At 43.9% G+C, this 21,016-nt stretch overlaps 1 protein-coding gene across 3 annotated transcripts in view; it reads left to right on the top strand.

The window, feature by feature from the left end:
- Arid5b (AT-rich interaction domain 5B) overlaps positions 1–21,016 on the top strand; it is a 176,225-nt gene that overhangs the window by 124,102 nt on the left and 31,107 nt on the right. The window contains exons 1-4 of one of the 3 annotated variants that reach the window (XM_036167716.1): positions 9,947–10,238; positions 11,623–11,735; positions 17,631–17,835; positions 19,732–19,784. In XM_036167716.1, coding sequence (XP_036023609.1) covers positions 10,235–10,238; positions 11,623–11,735; positions 17,631–17,835; positions 19,732–19,784 — 375 coding nt within the window. In that variant the 5' untranslated portion in view covers positions 9,947–10,234. Of the gene's footprint in view, positions 1–9,946; positions 10,239–11,622; positions 11,736–17,630; positions 17,836–19,731; positions 19,785–21,016 lie in introns of those variants that run through there. The other 2 variants (XM_036167714.1, XM_036167713.1) reach the window with 2 other exon arrangements.

The following is a 21,016-nucleotide window of genomic DNA, read 5'->3' as shown; positions in this document are numbered from 1 at the left end:
AAAATGTCATTAAAAACTATTACCTTATAAGTATTATAATTACCTTATAAGTAAAATGTGCATTATCTGTTGTGTGTTTTGTTGATGCTTTACTCATCTTGGTCTTTTGGGTTTTTTTGTTTGTTTTGGTTTGGGTTTTTTTGGAGCTGAGGATCGAACCCAGGGCCTTGTGTTTGCTAGGCAAGCACTCTACCACTTAGCTAAAATCCCCACCCCTCGTCTTGGTCTTTAGCCCTCTGCATATTAACTGTAACAGAAGCTCTCGCTGACTGAGAAAAGAAAACTATTTCCTGGATTTATTTCCATTGCGGCCATTACTATTCCTGTGTGTTATAATCAGGGTCACTTTTAAACTAAAAGGAGTGGGTTCATGCCAGGAGACGGCGTAGCTTTTTATTGGCTCCTTATATTTAGAGGTTGGTTGGTAGTTAGCTACTGTTCTGCATGGCTGCTGTCATGGAAGCCTAAAGCTGAGGGCCCAGAGGGAGCAGACACTTACTTCAGACCCGGTGACCGGTTATGTGGAAGGAGAAGATAGTAGGCTAGCCTGGTGTTGGGCGACCACTATCAGAGCAGTGTCTGATGGTCTTTTTTCTCTATTTTTATTTTTTGTTAAGCATATGTAGACATACATGTGCATGATGTGTATTGTGGCCACAAAGGCAGAGGTCAGAGAACAACTTTGTAAAATTGGATCTCTCCACAGAGCTTTATTCCAGGAGTCAAACTTAGGTCGCAGGGCTTGCATGGCAAGGATGCTGTCCCTAGCCACCCGGTCTTCTTTCTGGACTCTCTGTAATCCTTTTGATTCCAGGGATGACTAGGGAAAGCTCCCATCTCCTCTATGGTTCCCAGAATTGAAATCTCCTTCTTCTGTCCAACTTCATTGGGCTTATTGGCAATGCATTTTTATGTGAAACTGTGGGACCTGAGGCAGCTGAACCATGCCAAGAAGGTCATGTTCTTGCCTTGAGGGCTGACTATATCTGACCCCTCTACTTACTTTCAAACAAAATCTCTAAAAGGCAAACACCATTGGACTGAAAACTTATTCAGCAATTTGTGGTCAGGAAACTTCTACTTAGGATTAGCCAAAATCATTCAAGTTCTATTTTCTCATATTGTGTCTGCACTGAATGATTAAAAAAGGCTTCTATTCTACCTAACTTAGGTTGTCAACACATGAAAACAGTTCATGAGAAGTCAGCCCCTCCCTCCTTCTCCCTCTCCCTCCCTCCCCCCATCCTCAATCTGTTTTCACTTGATACCTTAGTTAAGGAACTTAGAGTGCTCACAACCTCATCAGGGCATTTCCTAGCCTTGAGCCAATAGTTACCAGTTTTGAAATGTGCAGCTAGTTCAGCATCAGCAAATTTTGGGTTACTAACATCTATACATGACTGTCCTGTTACAGTGAATATACCTCTCCATTTTACCAGAACTTTGAATTGTGATTTTGCCAATTGTTCCAGCTTTCAGATGTTGATCTGGTTTGCTTGCCTTTTTGAGTCATGTCCAAGGACACATCTATGATCTTAACTTTGTATTGTCCAAACTAGCATCACCCATGCAGAAGATAACACAAGCCATCTGCCATTTAAAAAGGAAAACATGGAATTGATTTTAATGACATATCTTATTCAATCCATTACAGCCAAAATATTGTTATCATCTCAATATGTACTTGATTTAAAATGCTGTCAGTGAGATCTTTTGTTTTCTGACCCACATGTTGAAAACCAATGTTCATTTTATACAAAAAATACACCTCAACTTGGGCTTGACATTTCAAGGGCTCTATAGACACCTGTGGCTATGGTTGACTGTATTGGATGCAGCAACTTTAAACAGTGAGAAGAATGTTTTCTCTTCCACTGACAAGGTGCAGCTTCACCCTCTTTGATGATGATGATGATGATGATGATGTCTATGGTATGGTTTCCACTAATCTCTGCCTTGCTTTTCTCCTTTCCAATGACTAAGCACTCAAGCTTACCCCGCCCACTTACAATCACCTGTCCCTACTTAATGTATCCCTGTGAGCAGTGGGGAGGGGGGAATTAGGGACTTTGTTTCTGCCTCTGCACATGCACCCAATCCCAGGCTCCTGTCTCTTCTCCTTCTGGACCCTCCGTCTTTCAGTTTTCCCCCTCTTCTACACAGTCAGCGAGAACCTTGGTACCACCCGAGAAGGGTTTTTAAGCGGCTTTGTGGAATGATGGCGGCACCCGCAACTCCTTAGAGGAAGCTCAGGGACCATGAAAGTGGTTTCCACAGCATCCTGCTGCCTCAAACAGAGACTTACCTGAAGAAAACATCTCGGGATGCCAGACAACAAAGTAGTAGTCATCTTGGGGTGGAGGCATTGCGTGCAGGTGTGTGTACGTGTTCTGTGTGTCAAAACAGGTGTGTGTGTGTGTGTGTGTGTGTGTGTGTGTGTGTGTGTGTGTGTACATGCTGGTGAGAGACACCTACTTCCCTTGTCGTCTTTAGGCACTGTCCACCCTGGGGTGTTCGTTTTTATTTGTTTATTTTCTGAGACTTGGGCTCACCAGTTAGACTTGGCTCAGTTAGCCCAGGAACCTGCCTGTCTCTGCCTCCCCAGTAGGAAACTACATGTGCACACTATTGTGCAGGCTTTTGCACACTAGTCTGAAGATACTCTTTTGGGGGATATAAGCCCCACACTTGTGTATCAAGTACTTTACCAACTGGGCCATCATTCCCGTCCTACTTTAAAAAAGTTATTACACTTTTATTTGGGATACCATGTGCCACCAAGCAGTTGTGGAAGCCATGGAAGCCAACTTGTAGGGGTCAGTTCTCTCTACCACATGGGTCCTAGGGGTTTGAACTCAGATCATCAGTCTTAGTAGCTAACACTTTAATCCAGCAGGACCCCAGGCCCTTATTTTTTAAAAGGGAACAACACTATGTGTTAGATTACTCTTTCTGATGGCATAAAGAAACTGAAAACTACCTTCAATAAACCCCCTTTTGGGTATCCTTTAAAAGAAATTGGGACCATACCCTTTAGTTTTTGTGGTGTGGGTTCAAGAACTAAACTGTCTCTCTTAGGGTGTTCATCTATATCTGTAATCATTTAAATACATCCATGCTAAGCCATGTGAACACAAAGAAAACAAACATTATAAAAAAAAACATTTATTTATATCCAGTGGGAAACATTTTCTTCATTGATTGGCAAATCAATTACCTTCGATGTTAAAAATGGACAGTCTCACCTCCAAACCTGGAGAGCTAACTGGACAAGAATGCTGTGTTTTCATGTGAGTCCAAACATGCTCTCCTATTTCCTACTCCTTGTGAAGCCATTTGATGCAAAACTTTCAGTTCAGAGCAGTTGTGTTTGAGGGGGGAACCTCAGAGCACATCAGTCATAGGCAGAAGTGAGCGAAGTTAGCGGATAACACCAAAGAAGAAATAGAAAGAGAGAGACAAACAAAATTTCATTCTCTGTTTATGAGGCCCTGTCTTTATAACCTTCAGAAATTGTGGAAATGAAAATGTCCTTCAAAAGCATGTCCACAGTGGATGGTTAAACAGCCTTAAACAATAAACAAACTATAATATTAGGTTGTAATTCATTCTTGTTAGTGGTCACATGCTAAGATAGGCTAAATCTGGGTTTTGTTTAACGCTTTTCAAAAGCTGGGAAAGAACTGATTTCCTAGATAAAGTACAGCATGGGTTTGAAACAGCCCATTTCTTTCTCTGAGGACATGTGACCATGTAGGCTGGAGCCATTGTGGTACTTGAGAGACGGCTCTTGGCATTGCTGGGTCTGAGAGTTTGTTATAAGACTCCAAGGCAGAGGATGATGTGAGGATGGGGAGCCAGAGACTGAGTTCAACAGTAAGGCCTAAATCATGCTGTCAGGACCATGGACCCAGCTATACCTATGTGTGTCTTCTCTGTCATGGCACCTCTCTAAAACGTCTGGAACATTCTGAGGCAGCAGAGTCTTTCCACAGGTGGGTTCTATGGGAAAACTATGAGGAAAACTAAAGGCCTGGATCACATCCTAGCCATAGTGAACTAACTACCTTGTTACCTGAGAGTTAAATACATTTTCCCCAAACAACTCTGAGACACACCTACTGCCCCTGAGAGCGCCCACAGAGTCTTCCCTCAGGAACACTTTTCCTCTCAAGAATGTGAATGGCCAACACAGACCAGAGGGAGGATGTGAGACTATACAAGGTCCAACATGGATTTCAAACTCCTTTCCTACTTCCAGAACCTTCTCTCTAAAGGGTCTAGCCTCTAACAACCTAGAATCTCTCCCAGCTCCACAGCCAGGCAGACCTCAGAGTTCTCCAGTTTCCTCCAAAGACGGCAAGAAGCTCACACAACCCATTTCTTAGCCAGTGTCCTGTGTTCATCTTTCTCTAGAGTACACTTGAAGATTGGAGAATCTACATGATTTTAAATTGTATCTAGATCATACACGACCATTTGTATCTGTCTCCCAGGGAAACCAGACTAGGTAGAAATCAGCTTATTTCTAATGATAAGCCCTGACAACTGAAAAGACTTGCTTGTTTTTAATGCAGGAGTACTTGGAGTCACATGGTCTCAAACCAATTAGCAATACAGATGAGCTAGCAAGCCCTGTTCCATTTACGAGGTGGGGGCAGGGCCACAGTGAAATAATCTGTGTTTTTAAGTGTTTCTGAGAAATGAAGACCTCCAGGGCAGAGAGAGGGTGTATCAGGAAACAGCTATGCAAATCACATGCCTGTGAAATTACTAATACGTTGATCCGAGGCATTAACAATGCCCCGGCATTCAGGAGTATGAACCAAGAGTGAGTAAGACCAGGGCATGTTTTGGATGAGATTGCAGGAGTGTTTACTTACATGGTTTGTTGAGCAGTCAGTGAAGGCCATGGCTGTTTGGGACTTCCAGCCATGCCATCAGTCCAGGTAGAGGGTGCACACTCATACATTCCACTCTCATTAGTGACATGGAGTGATCTGGGTGATTTTGACAGAGCCAAAGTGGTCTGGGTCTCATAATACCAGCTTTATTTTTATTTGTTTATTTTCTCATCCTCTTCCTAACCCAAACAACTGCTCATCCTTTGGGAAAGCACAGGCACATGGATCTGGTGAGCGCAGGGTTCAGAGGAAAAGCTAAATTGTAGTGAGTGCCAGCGTCAGTGGAATATAGCCCGGACTGCAGCACCTAGAAACTCACAGCCCAGTTCTCCATTAGACCCGTTAACACCCCACAAGACAATTCATCCAGGGCATGTGACCTGCGGTTGTTCCAGGCGATACGATCTTGGTGGCTTTTGAAAGCGGTAGCTTTTAAATCTGGCCCTAGAATTTGGGCCCTTATCTCTGGGTTTCTCCTTCAATGCCTTTGTTGAAGGAAACCATTTTAAAAGGAACTACCAGTGAAATTACCAAGTGCCAGAGCCCTGGTGATGTACAGCTCTACCTGCAGCTTGCCATTAGTCAATGAAAGTTCAAGTGTTCCTGTAAGACCAACTTGTACCTGGGAATGGCCCTGGGTGCTCATAGGTCAGGCAGCCCATCTCAAGTGTTTTCTACTGGGCGTGGAGGGCTGTTTATGGAAAACCAGAATAAAAATAAATCCGAAGAGTCCTCACTTTATGTGGCAATCATGTTTTGTCCATTCAAAGAAAGCTTCAACCATGTAAATAGGCAAGGAGTACAAACATGCCCTCCTCGGAATGATACTGGGTTTTGAAGTTAAAAAAAAAAAAAACTCAGGGAATCATTTATGAATTCTTATGTTAAAATGTTGGCTCAGCGGTAAAGCCACGAGGAGGCCTGAGAGCTTTTAGGATGTTTTTGTTTTCCCCCAAGTATTTAAAAACTGAAATTCTGTAAGAGATTATCTGTGAAATGCCTTTCTTTTATTACGCCCATAAATTTTAGGAGTGGCTTTGATCAAGTGTTCTGCCATTCCTGGTTTCTACATCTTTGACTCATACATTAATAACTAAAAACATTCATCCTATTTTTGCTAGCCTGAAAGAGGAAGTTTCTAAATAGTCAAAAGGGAAACATTGAAAATAGAACGCGGTAAATGATAACTAAATTAGGGGAGGTTTCGTTTTTCTTTTCTTTTTTTTCTTTCTCTCTCTCTCTCTCTTTTTTTCCTTCCAAAAAGAGCAATACTCCATGCTGAAACTTGCCTGGGTATTTTAAGATTATTGTCTATAAAGAAAAAGGCCCAGCACCTCCCTGTGCTCAGAGGAAAGGCATTACAGAAATGCAGCATATTCTCGGGAACAGGGAGTAGGCATCCAACAATATCAGCCAGTACTTGAGACTTCCACTGGTGGGTTTTGCTTTCTGGCTGGTATTTAAAATACACATTCACAACTTGAAAAATTCAAGGAGTTAATGCTCCGCTCACCTCCTGTAGACACTGACCCCTAGGGGTCCACTCTTAGGAAAATGATGCTTGGCTTTTCCATTTCCCTATTTCCAGGTCTTCCTGGCCAGTAAGACCCTATGTATCAGTAGACCTCACAAAGAACTTCTCTAATGGATATGTAGCTGCATTGGGCATGTGGTGGGGGAGAGGAGCAAGGGGAAAGCCCCTCTGCAAAATGGAAGAAAGGGTTGTTGGCTTGCTGATGAATCAATCCAGCTTTTAGACCCATTGTCTTTGGGGGACTCCAAGAGCACATAAATGGCATTAAAAAAAATGTCGGCCATGAGAAGAAGAACACAGTGGGGAGAGTGGGGGGCGGGGAGCAACGTCTAAGGCAAAAGCTATTGGCCTTGCCAGCTTGCCAGTAACTGGTTACATATCATTTGTTTTATTATTATTTTAAGAATCTGGGCTGAGATGAGTCTCCTACACCTGAGCTGCCTGGCCATCTATAACTCCTCTGAACCCATAGCAGAAGTGACTGCCTGCAAACACCTGCTCTTATTTATTTATTTATTTATTTATTTATTTATTTATTTATTCGTTTATTTTGAGTAAGCAGACCTTTAAGAAAAAAGAGAGTAAGAACAAACTGTTGTACTCTAGTGTCACAAAGACAGACTGTCCTACACCGATAAGAAACGGTTAACAAAAGAAAGCAATGTCATTAGCAGGGACTGGATGTCACAGTGTCCCGAACATGGAGGTAGCTTGCTTCTTAGGGGTTTTAATGTCTGGAGAAGTTGCTGCGGGCTGCTCAAAGTGAGCACTCATTAGTTGGCCCCAAGGAAGACGGACAGATGGACAAGGAGAGAGAAACGGATTTTGGTTGGTTGTTTCAACCACAGAAATCTCTCACTCATCAGCCAGAACACCACCGTTGCAGCCGCTGCCGCCAGGCCACTTTGACCAAAGTTTTACTGGTCTCCATGGGTGGAATGGGAGTCTTGTCACCCATTGCTTAGTCAAAACTGAAGGGGCTCCTGCTGTCTGTGGGTCCATGAGAGGCTGGATGATGCCCACTAGGCTCACAGGAGTAGACAGTGTTTGAGGGTGTTTTCGGCTGGCAAACGCTTGTTCTAGACTGCTGTCGGTTGGGGTTAATCTGTGCACTCATTAAGAGGTGGTGTGAATGTGTGGGCACGCAGAAAGAGCTTAGGAAAGAGACTAGGACCCTGGGGAAATGGCAGTTGCCCAGGTGGCAGTCCTGTTGCTGATAATCAGTTGTATGGTCTGAGAATGCTCTGTCTCAGTTTCCTGATCTGTAGAATGGGGATGACGATAACAGTGCTGACCTCCTGGGTTTGCTCTGAGTCTTAGAGGAGTTGCTATTGGAGGGCATAGCCATGGCTGGCACTCAGGAAGTACCAAGGAAGAATGAGGCACTGTTGTCTTAAGGAGAGTAACGTTGAGGGCATTCACACACAAAACACAATTACTGAGGGCCTGGAGAGATGGTGCAGTAGTTAAGAGGTCTTGCTGGTCTACCAGAGGCTCTCCTGTGTGTAGGTGTGTGAGGGAGTGCAAGTCCCTCAGAAGCCAGGAGAGGGCATCAGATCCCCTGGAGCTGGAGTTAGAGGAGGCTGTAGGGCACTGGATGTGGGTGCTGAGGACTGAACTTAGGTCCTCTGTAAGAGGCTTTGCTCTCTTTCAACTGTCGAGACATCTCCCCAGCATCAAAATAAAACCTTAAGAAACAAACAAACAAACAGGGGTTGGGGATTTAGCTCAGCGGTAGAGCGCTTGCCTAGCAAGCGCAAGGCCCTGGGTTCAGTCCTCAGCTCAAAAACAAGGTGTGTGCCACTACCACCCACCTGAAACAAACAACAACAAAGCCACTTCCTGAACTCTGAGGACCCAGGAGGACTATGCTGGGATTCCAGTTACACGTACAAGTGGAAGTAGCTGTAGTGTGGACAGCTTTACAATGTCACTTGCTCTATGTGGAACCGACGAGAACAAAGCTTCGACCGGAGAGGTCACTCACTCTTCTCTTAAGCAGAGGCTCGCTCCAGGTTGAGACTCAGGATCTTGGTGTTGACACTGGCCTTCCAGAAGGGAGTAAAAATAGTCTCCAGGATGGCTAGAAGGTATTGGGATATTTCTCGTGTAAGTGAATGAAATGCAGAGTTCCACTTCACCCCAACCACTACAGCATGGGGCCTTCACTTATCTTCACTGGCCTAGAGAATGACATCTTTCTCTGCCATGGAGGAAAACAGACATAGCCCGGGAGCCAGAATCTTTGTTATTTGCCAAGGGCCTCAAGCCCAGAGCTCTACTGGGGTTCTAAGAGCCCAAAAGGTCGCCTGTTGCATTACAGGGGGACTGGTCGCCAGTTCCTCATGCACCGCCGCTGCCGCCGCCCCTTTGACATGTGGGGTAAGGCTATGGTTAAGGCAGTGGTTTGACCTTGGCTTGTCTTTGTTGTTTCAGTGTTACCTCAAGCCACTAGCTTATGTTGCCAGAGCATCAGACGTAAAGTGTTAAAGATTCCCAGGGTGACACATGTATCACGTGATCCGATTGGCAGGTTCCTCTCATGAGGATGTGAGGAGTATGTGGGCATTTGTGTTTCTATTAGTCATTTGTTCATTCAACAAATTCAGGTTACACAAGGCTACCTCCCTAGTGTTATGCAGATGAGAGGAAAATCCAATGGCCCTACCCTTAAAGATGGCCTAGTCAGGTATAATAATACTCTGTCCCAAACAACAAAAACAAAAACCAACTACATAGTTCAAGTACTTCTGTACAAAGAAAAAGAAGGATTTGCATTCGCATGTTCAGCAATGCTGGGTTGGCCTGCTCATATCTAGAACGTTCCAGCGCTTGACCAATGAAGAACCAAAGACCCCTCTTCACAAAACTGTGTTTAGGGTTGTGTGATCAGGATGCTAGGAGCTCCTCTGCCCCACATGTGTGGGTCTCTGAATCTTCTGGGTCTCTGGCTTCTGAAAACAGCCTAAAAGATGAAGGAAATCAACCCAGTTTCGAGATGGTTCTTAGAGATTCTTGGAACCTCTGCTATTTAAAGCACCGTGTTCAGTGCAAGCTCTGTCTTTCGACAGGGCCTTCAGGCTTTGAAAGTCTTTTCTGGAAATAAATGCCTTTTAGGTTTTAAGTGCTTTTCAAAAATGTGAGGGGGGGGGTAGAGACGACAGTGACAAGTCTGGGAACAGAGGCCATATTGTTCTGTTGCAGCTGACTGCTGACGGGATCTCTCAGGACTCCGCTCTCAAGTCCTGTTTGCTCCTGTCTGCACGCTGCTGGGCTGTTATTTTGATAAGGGGACTTGAGAGTTACATCCTACCCTAGCAGTCATTAAAGCCTCAGCACTTGGGTCAGTGTGGAAACGAGCTACACAGAGTCCTCTAAACAAAACAGTCCACGCCCTGGCTCCAGGCTGTGGACCATGGCAAGTTCTCGGAACTGGGCTCGGAGCTCCCACCAAGGAGCCAGAGGTCAGGAGCCACCAAACAAGCTCGGTGCAGTCGGCAAAGCCCAGCCAGGGAGGAGGAGAGAGCAGAGCCTTCTCTGCCAGTCTGGCAGCTCCCCCTAAGTGCTCAGAGCTCAGAGCCCATCCCACACACCCGTGCTAGTCACTGCTGTGTGTTCACATGAGTAATGGAGCTGCCGGGGGGAGGGGAGCTGTGAGCAGCGCTGAGCCTCCTCGCTGCTAGGAAGCTGATATTCCACATCAAGTCCAGACTTCCAGGGATGAGGCTGGGGAGCAGTCCCCTGCCGGAGCTTTCCTAGGCACAGGCGTCAATCAGGCAGATGTGTGGCGACTGGAATGGGTAATGTCTAATTTTCTCTTTGCTTGGCTTTTGCTTGTGACTTTATCTTTGATAATTCCAGGCAGGTTTTCTGGGGTGGACTTTGAGACCAGCGTTTTAAGGAAGGGGACTGTGACAGCAACTGTAGTTTGGGAAGGAGTCCTGACGCTCCAGAAACTGCTTCTTAACCCACACTCCCCACTTTGTAAAGAGAGAGTTGCCTTAACTGAGTTTCGCCGACAGCAAAACTCACATCCGCAGCAGAAAACCAAATTAGCAGGAAGTATGTATGTAAATTGAGCCCAGCATAAAATGTCCAAAAGCCACTAGCTGAATGTGTGTGTGTGAACGCACGCGTGCCTCTGTGTGTTCATGTGTGTATGTGAGGTGAATAATAATTAAGAGGCTTCCTACTGTTCAGATATGATATCTTTCCATAACTGTCCCTTAAAGTAATGAAAATGTGGGTGCTTTGGGAGCTCCAGAGAGATTGTTTTTGGGGGAAAGGCATTTGTCTGGGGATGGTTTATGGGCAGCTCAGTGAGTTGGTTGGTTTTAGATTTTCGGGACTTGACTGACTGATGAAGTTGAATTTGAGAGTTGGCGGGGGCAGTCAGGGCACCCCGTAAACAGCCCAAGTTCATCATCACCTGTGTCATTTGTAACGATGGTTTTAATCACACACACACCAACCAACCCCCACAGGAGTCAGGCTAACCCCAGTGTAAGCTTTGGAATTTATTTTAAATAACCCTCCAGATCTTCATAAAAATATATTGAGGAGGAAAAGAGAACACGCTGATTCATTGTCTTTGCCAGATTTGCTGAGATGTGAGACACGCTGGCCACAATATTATTAGAAAATGCGTGTAATAGTAGCTCGTTACTGTGAGTGCCCCTCATCAGAACTGTCTCTCTCTCCTCGGTATGGTAATTTGAAACAAAGCTGCCTGCCGTCTCTAAAACTCTTCTGACAGAGTGATGTTTTCAGATGTTACTTTACTATGATGACATCACAGGCTGGAGTATCATTTTGGATTTCAAAATACAAGATACCAAACAAACAGAAGGAGATCTCTCCCAAGTCTAGCCAGGGGTGCTTACATTCTGACAGTGTGCACTGGGGGTGGGATGCGGGGTGGGAGTGGGGAGGAGCACAGAGATGGGGGAGGGTAAGAGGGGGCACAATGTGTTTTCCTTGTCATCCTCCTTTTATTTATATTAATTAAACTTGGGAACGTTGGTAGCTTAGCATTTACCAACGTTCCACCCTTCAGAGACTGCAGCATCCAATGAGAGTTGGTGGCAGACATGTGCGCCTCTCGGCTCTCGGAGCAGAACACTATAGTAACCTTCCTTATATTATACTGAGAATGTATGACAATTACTCTCCATTTCTTTTCAGCGCCAAATCTTAAAGGCAGACCTCGCAAAAAGAAAACATGTCCCCAGAGAAGAGATTCCTTCAGTGGCTCGAAGGACCCCAACAATAACTGTGATGGTAAAGCCATCAACAAGGTAAGGTCTGGCGTCGTCTTCATCTGTCAGCTGAGACTCCTCCTGACTGATGGATGCTTCTTTTGACTTCCCCCTTTGACCTCTCCGATATCTGGTGTCTCGGCGGCTATGTTCGATTCAGAATCTGCCTTTAGTGTTAGCAGCTTCTGGAGCTTTAGGCCATGTCTGGACTGGACACTTCCCTAGTGGCTAGGGGTGGGAGAATCTGATAGGAGGCAGGCATTTTGATTAGTCAACAGAATGACTTCCCACCTCCCGGTTTGGCTTGTTGGGTAAAGGCCATGATTAAGTGACCGCGTCACCGAGGCTGAGATTTCATACTAGATGACACAATGACATAGTTTACTCTGCTCGTATCAAAAATAGACCAGCCGAACCATTCTGTCCCTGAGTGTACACATCTAAATATGCTTCAGAGATTAACTGGAGAGGAAATCACAAGGGGCTAGAATTAATCTTTCTGGTCATGCCCCCCCCCTCATGGAAAACTCTTTATATGTATGCATACATTCATAGAGGTCAATGTGTGTGTTAAAGATCTTTCTGGATGCCGAAGGAAACGCTCTCCTTTAGAGAGGCCTGTTGGCCCCCTTTGAATGAGCATTCTTTGGAATCTTTGAAGTACCTGAGGTATTTAGTGAAGGGTCACTTCACATGTTTAGACTTATCTTTTTTACTTTTTTGAGCTTGGGTCACATTTCCACATTCTGGCTCTTGGGTGTTTGTGTTTCGTGTTGTCTCTCTGGGCCAAAGACAGTTCGAATACGTCTAGATCGGACTCAGAGATCAGATTGGAATTCATGAAGCATTTCCAGATCCAAGTGCTCAAAACTCAACTTGTGGGGGCATGTTGAGTCCAGGTGAAGGGTCTGACAGAGGAAAGAATAGGTTGAGTTTCATATTGCCTGCCTGCTGTGGGTTGTACTGTGTCCTCTACCCCCTTCCCAGTGTGACGAAGTGAACTGTGGACTTTTACATTCCATAAATCTTATCTTCAAGTATGACTCTTACCACAAAGTTCTGAGGGCTCTTTGGTTAAGATTTTGTCATGCTCCCAAGATTTCAAAGGGTTTGTTATATTTTTTTTAAAGACAATCTTATAGAAGTGTATATTTTTTTTCTGGCTAAATACAAGGCTATCATTTTCTGACATTACCTGTCCCCTACACATTTAACCTCTGTACGTGAATACACATGGATACCATGAAGGATAGTTTCTTGTGATTTGAGCATCTCAGCCCTGGAATCCTCTACATAGGGTCTTGGTGTCTATGGCCTTGAATGATGGCAGCACAATCTGTTGTTTCCTTGAAATGAAGCCTGAGAGTCCTGCAAGGTAAAATGGATGGAGCAAGATCTTACAATGGTCAACATTCAACAGGGAATGCAGTACCCATGCTGTGCTTCTTCCGGAATATTCTAAACCTGATCCCGCCATGATGAAGTGCTGATGACACTTGGTATTTGGAAAGACTACTAATGTGTGGGAATTACAAAATTCGTATGAGGACTCACAAAACAGAAAAAAACAGACGGCTACTGAACACATGAATGTTCACTGATTTGCTTTCTTTATAAGGGATGACAGCCAAGCCTAGGTTCTCCTTCACCCTGCTCCCCACTAGTGCTGCCCCAGAAAATGGTCACCATGGGACAGACCATCCTTCTGACATCCGTGTGCTGTGGTCATCCTGGGCACTGGTGGAGGACCTTAGCTTCTCTTGGAGGTTTGGATTACAGTCTTGTCTCGGATACTTCACATGCGCCTGGAGAAAGCCACTAACTGGGAAAGATTAATTTTCAAGTGTAGCGAGCGTATCTGTTGACACCTGGCTGGAAAATCCTGCAAGAGTAACAAACGGTACTCGAGACTGTGAGAGCCATTTGAAAAGGCATTTGGGTCTTCAAGTTGTCGTTTGCCATGAAACATTGCAGTAAAGATGCTAAGTCTATGACCATCTGCTTATTTCCGGAACCTGAACTGACATCTTACATGATGGTGAACTGCTTGTGTGTTTTCAAAAGTGCCTCAGACAGACCATTGCTAATTGTGGATAAGTGCCAGCCTCCTGCAGCTCCCCACAGCAGAACTTCCATCATGGATGTACTGGTTTTTCTGGGGTCATCATGCCACCTTGAAAAGCTTTCACTCTCTTGGGTGTGAACGGAACAGCGTCTTTGGAACACACAGTTTTTCCCTGGAAGAGAGAATTATGTGGTTTTCTGAAGACATGTGTCTCATGAGGAGGAAAGATACCCAGCTCTAGGAGGTCATTGTGACTAAGATCAACTCTGATCCTGTCACTTGCTGGGGCCATTTGCAACTTAAGATCTATTGGCAAGGCTTGATCAACTATACTAGAGAGGTCTTGTTACTTATGCCTCTAGCAATAAAACTCCGGTGATGGAAAGTAAATGCTGGTGTGTGTGTGTGTGTGTGTGTGTGTGTGTGTGTGTGTGTGTGTGGTGTTTTCTAAAGACTAGCCATGTAACAGGTGGTTTCCATGTGGGGAAGGAATAGGGAAAGACCAAGTATGCTACACTGTATGTCCCTCCATTATATCACATCCTTGGCATTTCAAGTGGGAATATGAGGCATGCATTGGTTTCTGTGCTGTTCTTCTCAGCTGCTCCTTCAGAACTATCCCCAGGGGTTATCACTCTCATTTTACCAAGAAGCTGGGGGGGGGGGGCGTTCCTGCTGTTTCACCACAGCTGGCTACACCTGCTGATTGGGAGAGCAGTGATCACCCAGTTCTGCAGAAGAATGTGGTTAGTACCGAATAGGTACACAGCCTCACTGAGAACATTAACCGGCACTCCTATAATTAGCAAGCTGTCAATCACCCTGAAAACCCCAGAGCTCTTAGTGAGCTCAACAGGTATGTAGCCCTCAGGTCAGGACACCAACTGCCACCCTTTCAAGGTCATACTTCCTCAAGGTCAGCACGAAGACTACCTGCTGTTTGGCTTTTAACCGTGGACTTACAGTAATCCGGTAGATGAAACTGCTGAGGATGTTTTGGGTAAATGTGGCGAAAACATGAAGACAATAACTTGACTGAGTCTTACCAGGAAATGAAAAGCTCACTCACACTGAGAAATGATGCGCGGAGCCAGTCTGAGATGCAGGCCACCACCCAATTAATTGTTATCTTCTGGGTGAACACGCTCCATCCACTTAGCGGAATCCCTGGAATGCAGGGTGGAGTTGAGCAGGTGGTTTTGTGGCCTCACTTGGAGCCTTTGTCTTGAGCAGGGAGGGTGGGCCACCTCAGCCCTGACTTTCTACCCCAAGTACTTTTCTTCCGTTTCTGGTATTTCCACTCTACACGTGCAAGCAAACGATTAAGGGCCTACCTGTCTGCAAACCTCAGAGTCCCCTACCCAGGGTGCTCCTGTCTTTCTAACAGAGATAATTGGACTGTTATCATCGCAAACTTAAGCCTCAGGTCTGTTTTGCACACAGCTCTTAGCTCTCTACTCCCCAGTATGTGAGATTGAGGCTTGGAGGCAGGCAGAACTGAGTTCCAAACTTGGGCACTTAACACCTCAGTAGTTGTGTGCCAAGATCTCCAGCCTTGGTGAGCTTCTGTTTTCTGTCTGTAAAATGGGTCTAACCAGCTGCCTTTTGCAGTTCCCGTGGAGCCTGACACAGCACATGGGAACATAGCAAGGTTGTGTAGCTCACTGTCAGCACCATATAGGTATAGGGTTCTTTCTCTTTATTGGCTGGGTGCACAACGGAAGAAAAGAAGCTTCTATGATTTGAAAAACACCTAGTTTTGTTTCATATGTGACTTGATAAATCACATTTCTCAGCAGCAGATGTTGTAATGCCTGGAAATATAAGATGCGCTTTTCAACTGAAAGTTTGTTTGGACTACCCAGCTTCACATCGTTACTAAGTTTATCATATGTAAACATGTTACTCATTCTGCCTGGGCCTCAGTGGCTCCATTTTTATGACAATAACAACCCATTTCATGAGACATGTGAACGTAAAGATTAGGGAGATAGATAGCTTGGTTGCTTAAAATGCTTGCCTTGCAAACGTGAAGACTTTAGTTCAATCCAGAGAACACACACACAAGCAAAGCTGGGTGTGGTTGCACGTGCTTATAACCCCAGTGCTGGAGAGTCAGAGAGAAGCAGAGGCCAATAAATTATGAAGTGCATAAATTTAGACCCACCAACCTAAAACTTGGCAATGGAAGTTGATGATGGCATTAAGAGTCACAAGATGAGCCAGGTGGTGGTGGAGGTGGTGCACACCTTTAGTCTCAGCACTCGGGAGGCAGAGCCAGGCATATCTCTGTGAGTTCAAGGCCAGCCTGGACTACAGAACGAGTCCCAGGACAGGCACCAGAACTACACAGAGAAACCCTGTCTCCAACCAAGCCAAACCAACAACAACAAAAAGAGTCACAAGTTGTCTGTCTTCCCATCATGTCACAAAGTGCAAAAGTTTGAGAATATTGTCAGTCAAAATTCTACGTGGAAAAAGACATGTTTTCATCGTATTTCCACAGCCCCTTAAGAGATATGAAAATCTTCTTCAGCGGCCCCAGGAAGTTTTATTTTTATGAGACCAGTGTGAAGAAATTAAAGCAGCGTGCTCACTAGAGAGAATGAGCAATAACAAAGCCCTCTTAGAGAGGATGTGTTCCCCTTTAATAAATAAACAGAACCCTTTTCATGTGCTTAGTGCTCAGAAGGATCTGCAGAGGGTCTGAAGCGGAACGGCGTGGAATCTATGGGACATTTTTATTCACAGCATTCCCCAGCATTTAGCCTCTTCCTGCCCAATGTCAGCCAGGAGATGTAAAGAATATTGGAATGTACACATTCCCCATGGGTGCATTTGAACTCTTAAGTCTGACCTTTTGTACTTCCCCCTTTTACAATTAAAATAACTCAGCAACTTAGCGTTATATTTAACAACCATCAAAGGCTGCTGTACAACATGGCCACGAGGAGGGAACATTAGGTTAGCCAAGTTCCAAAGCCTGCCCGTGGTGTACAAGGAAGAAAACCAGGGAGCGTCCACCTCCATTTGTGTCTTAGTTGATGGGGGGGGGGGGCACTTTCCACTTGTTCTACTTGGGGTTTTAGCTGCCCGCCACTCTCTCGTTTCTGGCAAGAGAACATTTCCTATCATATTCTGGGCTGATGGAAAAACCACCAAGTCCTCATTAAAGGCTGCTTTTAGGTGTACTGCTTGGGGTTATGTGCAGGCATCACCCTCAGGTAACCCATGACAATGACCTTGCTGGTATATCCCAGCATAAAGAGCTCTTCCAGATGTCTAGAAAGAGAAAGAGGATAAGAACTAAGTGTGTCTCTCTCTTTTTTTAAAGATATATATGATATATCATATATATATATATATATATATATATATATATATATATAGTATCAGGTTATTATTATGAAAGCAAGGTTTCATCAGTGACATTAACAGTGGCACCTCTTGGGAAGATAAAATGTATTAAGAGGTAAAATCAATCATCCTCCAGGACATCAGCACTGTTTCTGGTTTTGACAGGAATGTACTGTGAAGTATACAAAAGACGCTGGCACAACCAGGCCCACTGTGGCCTCTGGAGACCTGGTTCTCAAAAAAGTTTGATTGACATTCGGTCCCACCATTTATTTACAGATCACACCCATCCTAGACTGGAGTACTTGCCCTCAAGGACACAGGGCACAAAAGCCCACCAGGTTTACCAGATGGCCCTTTACAGAACTTTATGTAGGACAATTCTTACTCAAGGCTGTCTTTTGGTGCCCCTGCCTAGCTGTTTCCCTCTCAGCAGAAAGTGTCTCTTAAATATGTCTTTACAAGCCTTCCAAGGCTAGGCTTGATTTCATGTACTCTTCTTCTTCTTCCAGGTGAAAGGCGAGGCCAGGTCAGCCTTGACCAAGCCGAAGAATAACCACAGTAACTGTAAGAAAGCCTCAAATGAAGAAAAGCCAAAGCTGTCCATTGGAGAAGAATGTAGGGCAGATGAACAAGCCTTCTTAGTGGCACTTTATAAATACATGAAAGAAAGAAAAACGCCCATCGAGCGAATTCCCTACTTGGGTTTCAAACAGAGTAAGTACACTTGTTTTTGTTTCTGAAATATCAAAATTGCTCAGATTCTTTGAATTTGCAAGGGGTGGGGGGATGAGTAGAATTTTTTTTTTCTTTTGGACTAGTGATTATGTTGAAACCCTAATCTAGTCAGGGTGTTTTCTGTTTATAGTAGATCCACAAATTGTACAAGCCAAGAATTTTCTCCCTGCCCCTTTCCGGTTCATTGTTGCCTTGTGGGACAATTGCAGAGATATTTATAGGCAAGAGTCCGAGGATGCTGACTGGAAATAGACGTGTTGGAAGCTCCTAGTTTTCTGTTTTGTCAATCTGGAGTGTCTGTAACTCCATTCTTAGGAGATAATGATGATGATGTAGTCTTATCAGGCCCAGATGTTGCCTGTTCGGAGACAGCTTCTGAGAGGAAGACGTTTAAAAGTGGACAAAACAGCCACAAAGAAAAAACCATTCCTCTAGTCTTACACTTGTGGTTTTCATTTTTGTTTTGTTTATTTTTTGTTTTGTTTTGTTTTCTTTTTTAAATCTGAGTTCACAGCAAACATGAAATCAACCCACTTGAAGGGAAGTCACAGTTTGGAGCAACTGTGAGCTAGCTATGCCTCTAGGAGCTTTTGTGTGTACACGCGAGGAAACTCATAGCTTGAGCAGAATTCCATTGTAAAAGAGAAGAAAATCCAGATCCTGCCCCTGAGTTCACAGCCAAATGTGTATTTTGCTCTGTCTGGATTTACTGGTGCACAAAGCCATGAGCCCCTCTGGCTTGAAATAGTATTTTCTCCAAGTGCATCTCCCTAGATTAAAACCATGTGTCATTCTGATGAAGACCGTCAAACCTGTATGTTTTATATAACAATTTACATAGCTAATAGCAATTGGCACTGATTGCAAAAGAACACTCGCAGCCATTATAAACTTATATAACGACAGATGATTACAATGTCTGAAAACCGGCTGCTTGAAATAGAAGTAAAATCAATGTTCTGTGAAGAGCTCTGTCCCATTATCAACAATTCAGAGGAGACCAAGGCCGTGGCAAGGCTCTTGATAGCCTTGAAACAGTAGAGGTTCAGTGTAGCTTCACAAACATGTTGTATCCAAGAGTGTTTCTCTTGTTTAAATCCCATTTTGTTCATTTCCCTGACCAAAGGACTACTTGAAGTCCAATATTCTCAGATTCCAAGGTATCTGGTACAATCCTATTTGAGCAGCCCTGCTTGGCAGCATAAACACGCAAACTCTATACCCAGGATTTGTTAAGAAAAATGATACATTCTTTTTTCCTTAGCGTCACACAGGAGCTCAGTGGGCAACTCCGTCTCTCTGTGATTGACTGTCTTCCTTTACTGTATTACTCATGCCTTGGCATGTGACCTACGTGCCAGCCACATGTTGGCAAAAATACAGCATGATCCTTTAATATACCTTCACTATCAAACAGTCTAAGAAGGTTATCATGTATAAAACTAGCTATTTATTGATCACAGAGAAATCTTATCTGAAGGAGGCATTACCATCAAGGGTTTCTTTCTGAGAACTGAGCAAGACTCATCTGGTTCTGAATTCCCACACGTTCCCCAAGGTCCTTCCAATGTTATTCTCTTCCTTTGTGGATGATAGTACAAACAAAATTATGTTGTTTATCCTTAAAGTTCAACTGTCTCTGTGGTCTTGTAACCATCTCTCAAGAAATATTTTTAAATATTAAGCATAAGTAGATCCTGTAATGTTGAGTGCCCCTCGGGTGAATTGTTTCCTAGATATTTAGATCTCTGGGGTACAGTTGATTTTTTTTTCTTTCTCTTTCTCATTGAAAAACAAAACAAAATGTTTGAATTGACATTTCTTGGAAGTGTGTTAATGCAATGCTTATCTAAATACTTATTGTCCCTCTAACAGTTAACCTTTGGACTATGTTTCAAGCTGCTCAAAAACTTGGAGGATATGAAACAGTAAGTGTTTAAGCAACTTAAATGAAATAATTTCACCATCTGACTCCCCTCTACCCCTGCCCCCCTGTCCTTGGCCAAAATGGAGGAAACTCAAAAGCAAGCCATCATTGGCTGTCTGTCCCAATGGCTCTTACACTTTGGGGGGTTTATTGGGCCAGTTTTGGAAATGGTCCCAATTAGTTCCAGGTTTGGCAAAACTGTAAACTTGTAGAAACTACAAGTGGAAAACATATGTAACTCTCCCCTGTCAGGGAAATTAGTTGGGTCTGTAATTTTTTCCCATGTTGAGAAAGGGCTATTATTGTACAACAAGCCAAGATTGCATAAAAGAAATCTCCCTTGGCAACCTACCTGACATCTGTTCATGTCTAATATGGGAAATGTATTAAAGGCTTTCAGAAGTAATCAGGATTGGCCATTAAGGAATAGAATACAGCAGAGCCTCCTCTCATTCTAGGGCAAAAAAGCTTTATTAGACAAGGGTCACTGCTACATAAACAGGAAGTTATCAAATTTATTCAGAACAGGCTCTGACGTTCTTTATCAGCTAATTCTAACTGACAGGAATGGGTTATTTTTAGCCCACGGGAAAATTTGATGGCCATGGATTTTTACAGCATGTATTTCTGAGCCAATAAAATGTTAGAAAGACAAACTGAGAGATTAAGATCTTGAAATACAGGGGGAAAAGAGATCTGCATTAACGTAGCACAGAGAGACGACATCTGTAATAAAATTAATTGACATAGGAAGATGGCGTCACTGGGAAGGTTTTCTCTCCCACACAATGATCAGATTAAGTCGTATGGTTCCTTTGGCAATTGAGTGGGAAATTATTTCTTTTCTTCCCTTAAGAAGTAATCTGAGAGAACTCTGTACTGCAGTAAAATGACAGCACCAGACACAAAGTCAAGAAAATGAGATTTATTTTACCTCAAACTCCCAAACCAGTGGTTCTTGCCATAGAATGCATATTGTTTCTCAAACTAATAGAATGGTTTGATGTCAGAGTCTGGGCACAGGAAAGCACAAGAAGAGCTATTTGACTCAGTATTTACCATAGAGATGTCTGCTAGGAATTCTGACTAAAAAGTGTCTGATGTGAGTATGTACAATTATACACTGGTTAGTTTATGGGAGCATATATGTTTGTAAAGAAACCTAGCACTTGAACACACATAAAATATGCATTTCATAGATGCAAGTTTACTTGAAAGATGTGTTTGATAAAA

The sequence above is a fragment of the Onychomys torridus genome, chromosome 18, assembly GCF_903995425.1.
Source record: "Onychomys torridus chromosome 18, mOncTor1.1, whole genome shotgun sequence".
Lineage (NCBI taxonomy): Eukaryota > Metazoa > Chordata > Mammalia > Rodentia > Cricetidae > Onychomys > Onychomys torridus.
Note: the sequence above shows the minus strand (reverse complement) of the source record. Positions and strands in the feature narration are given on the sequence as shown.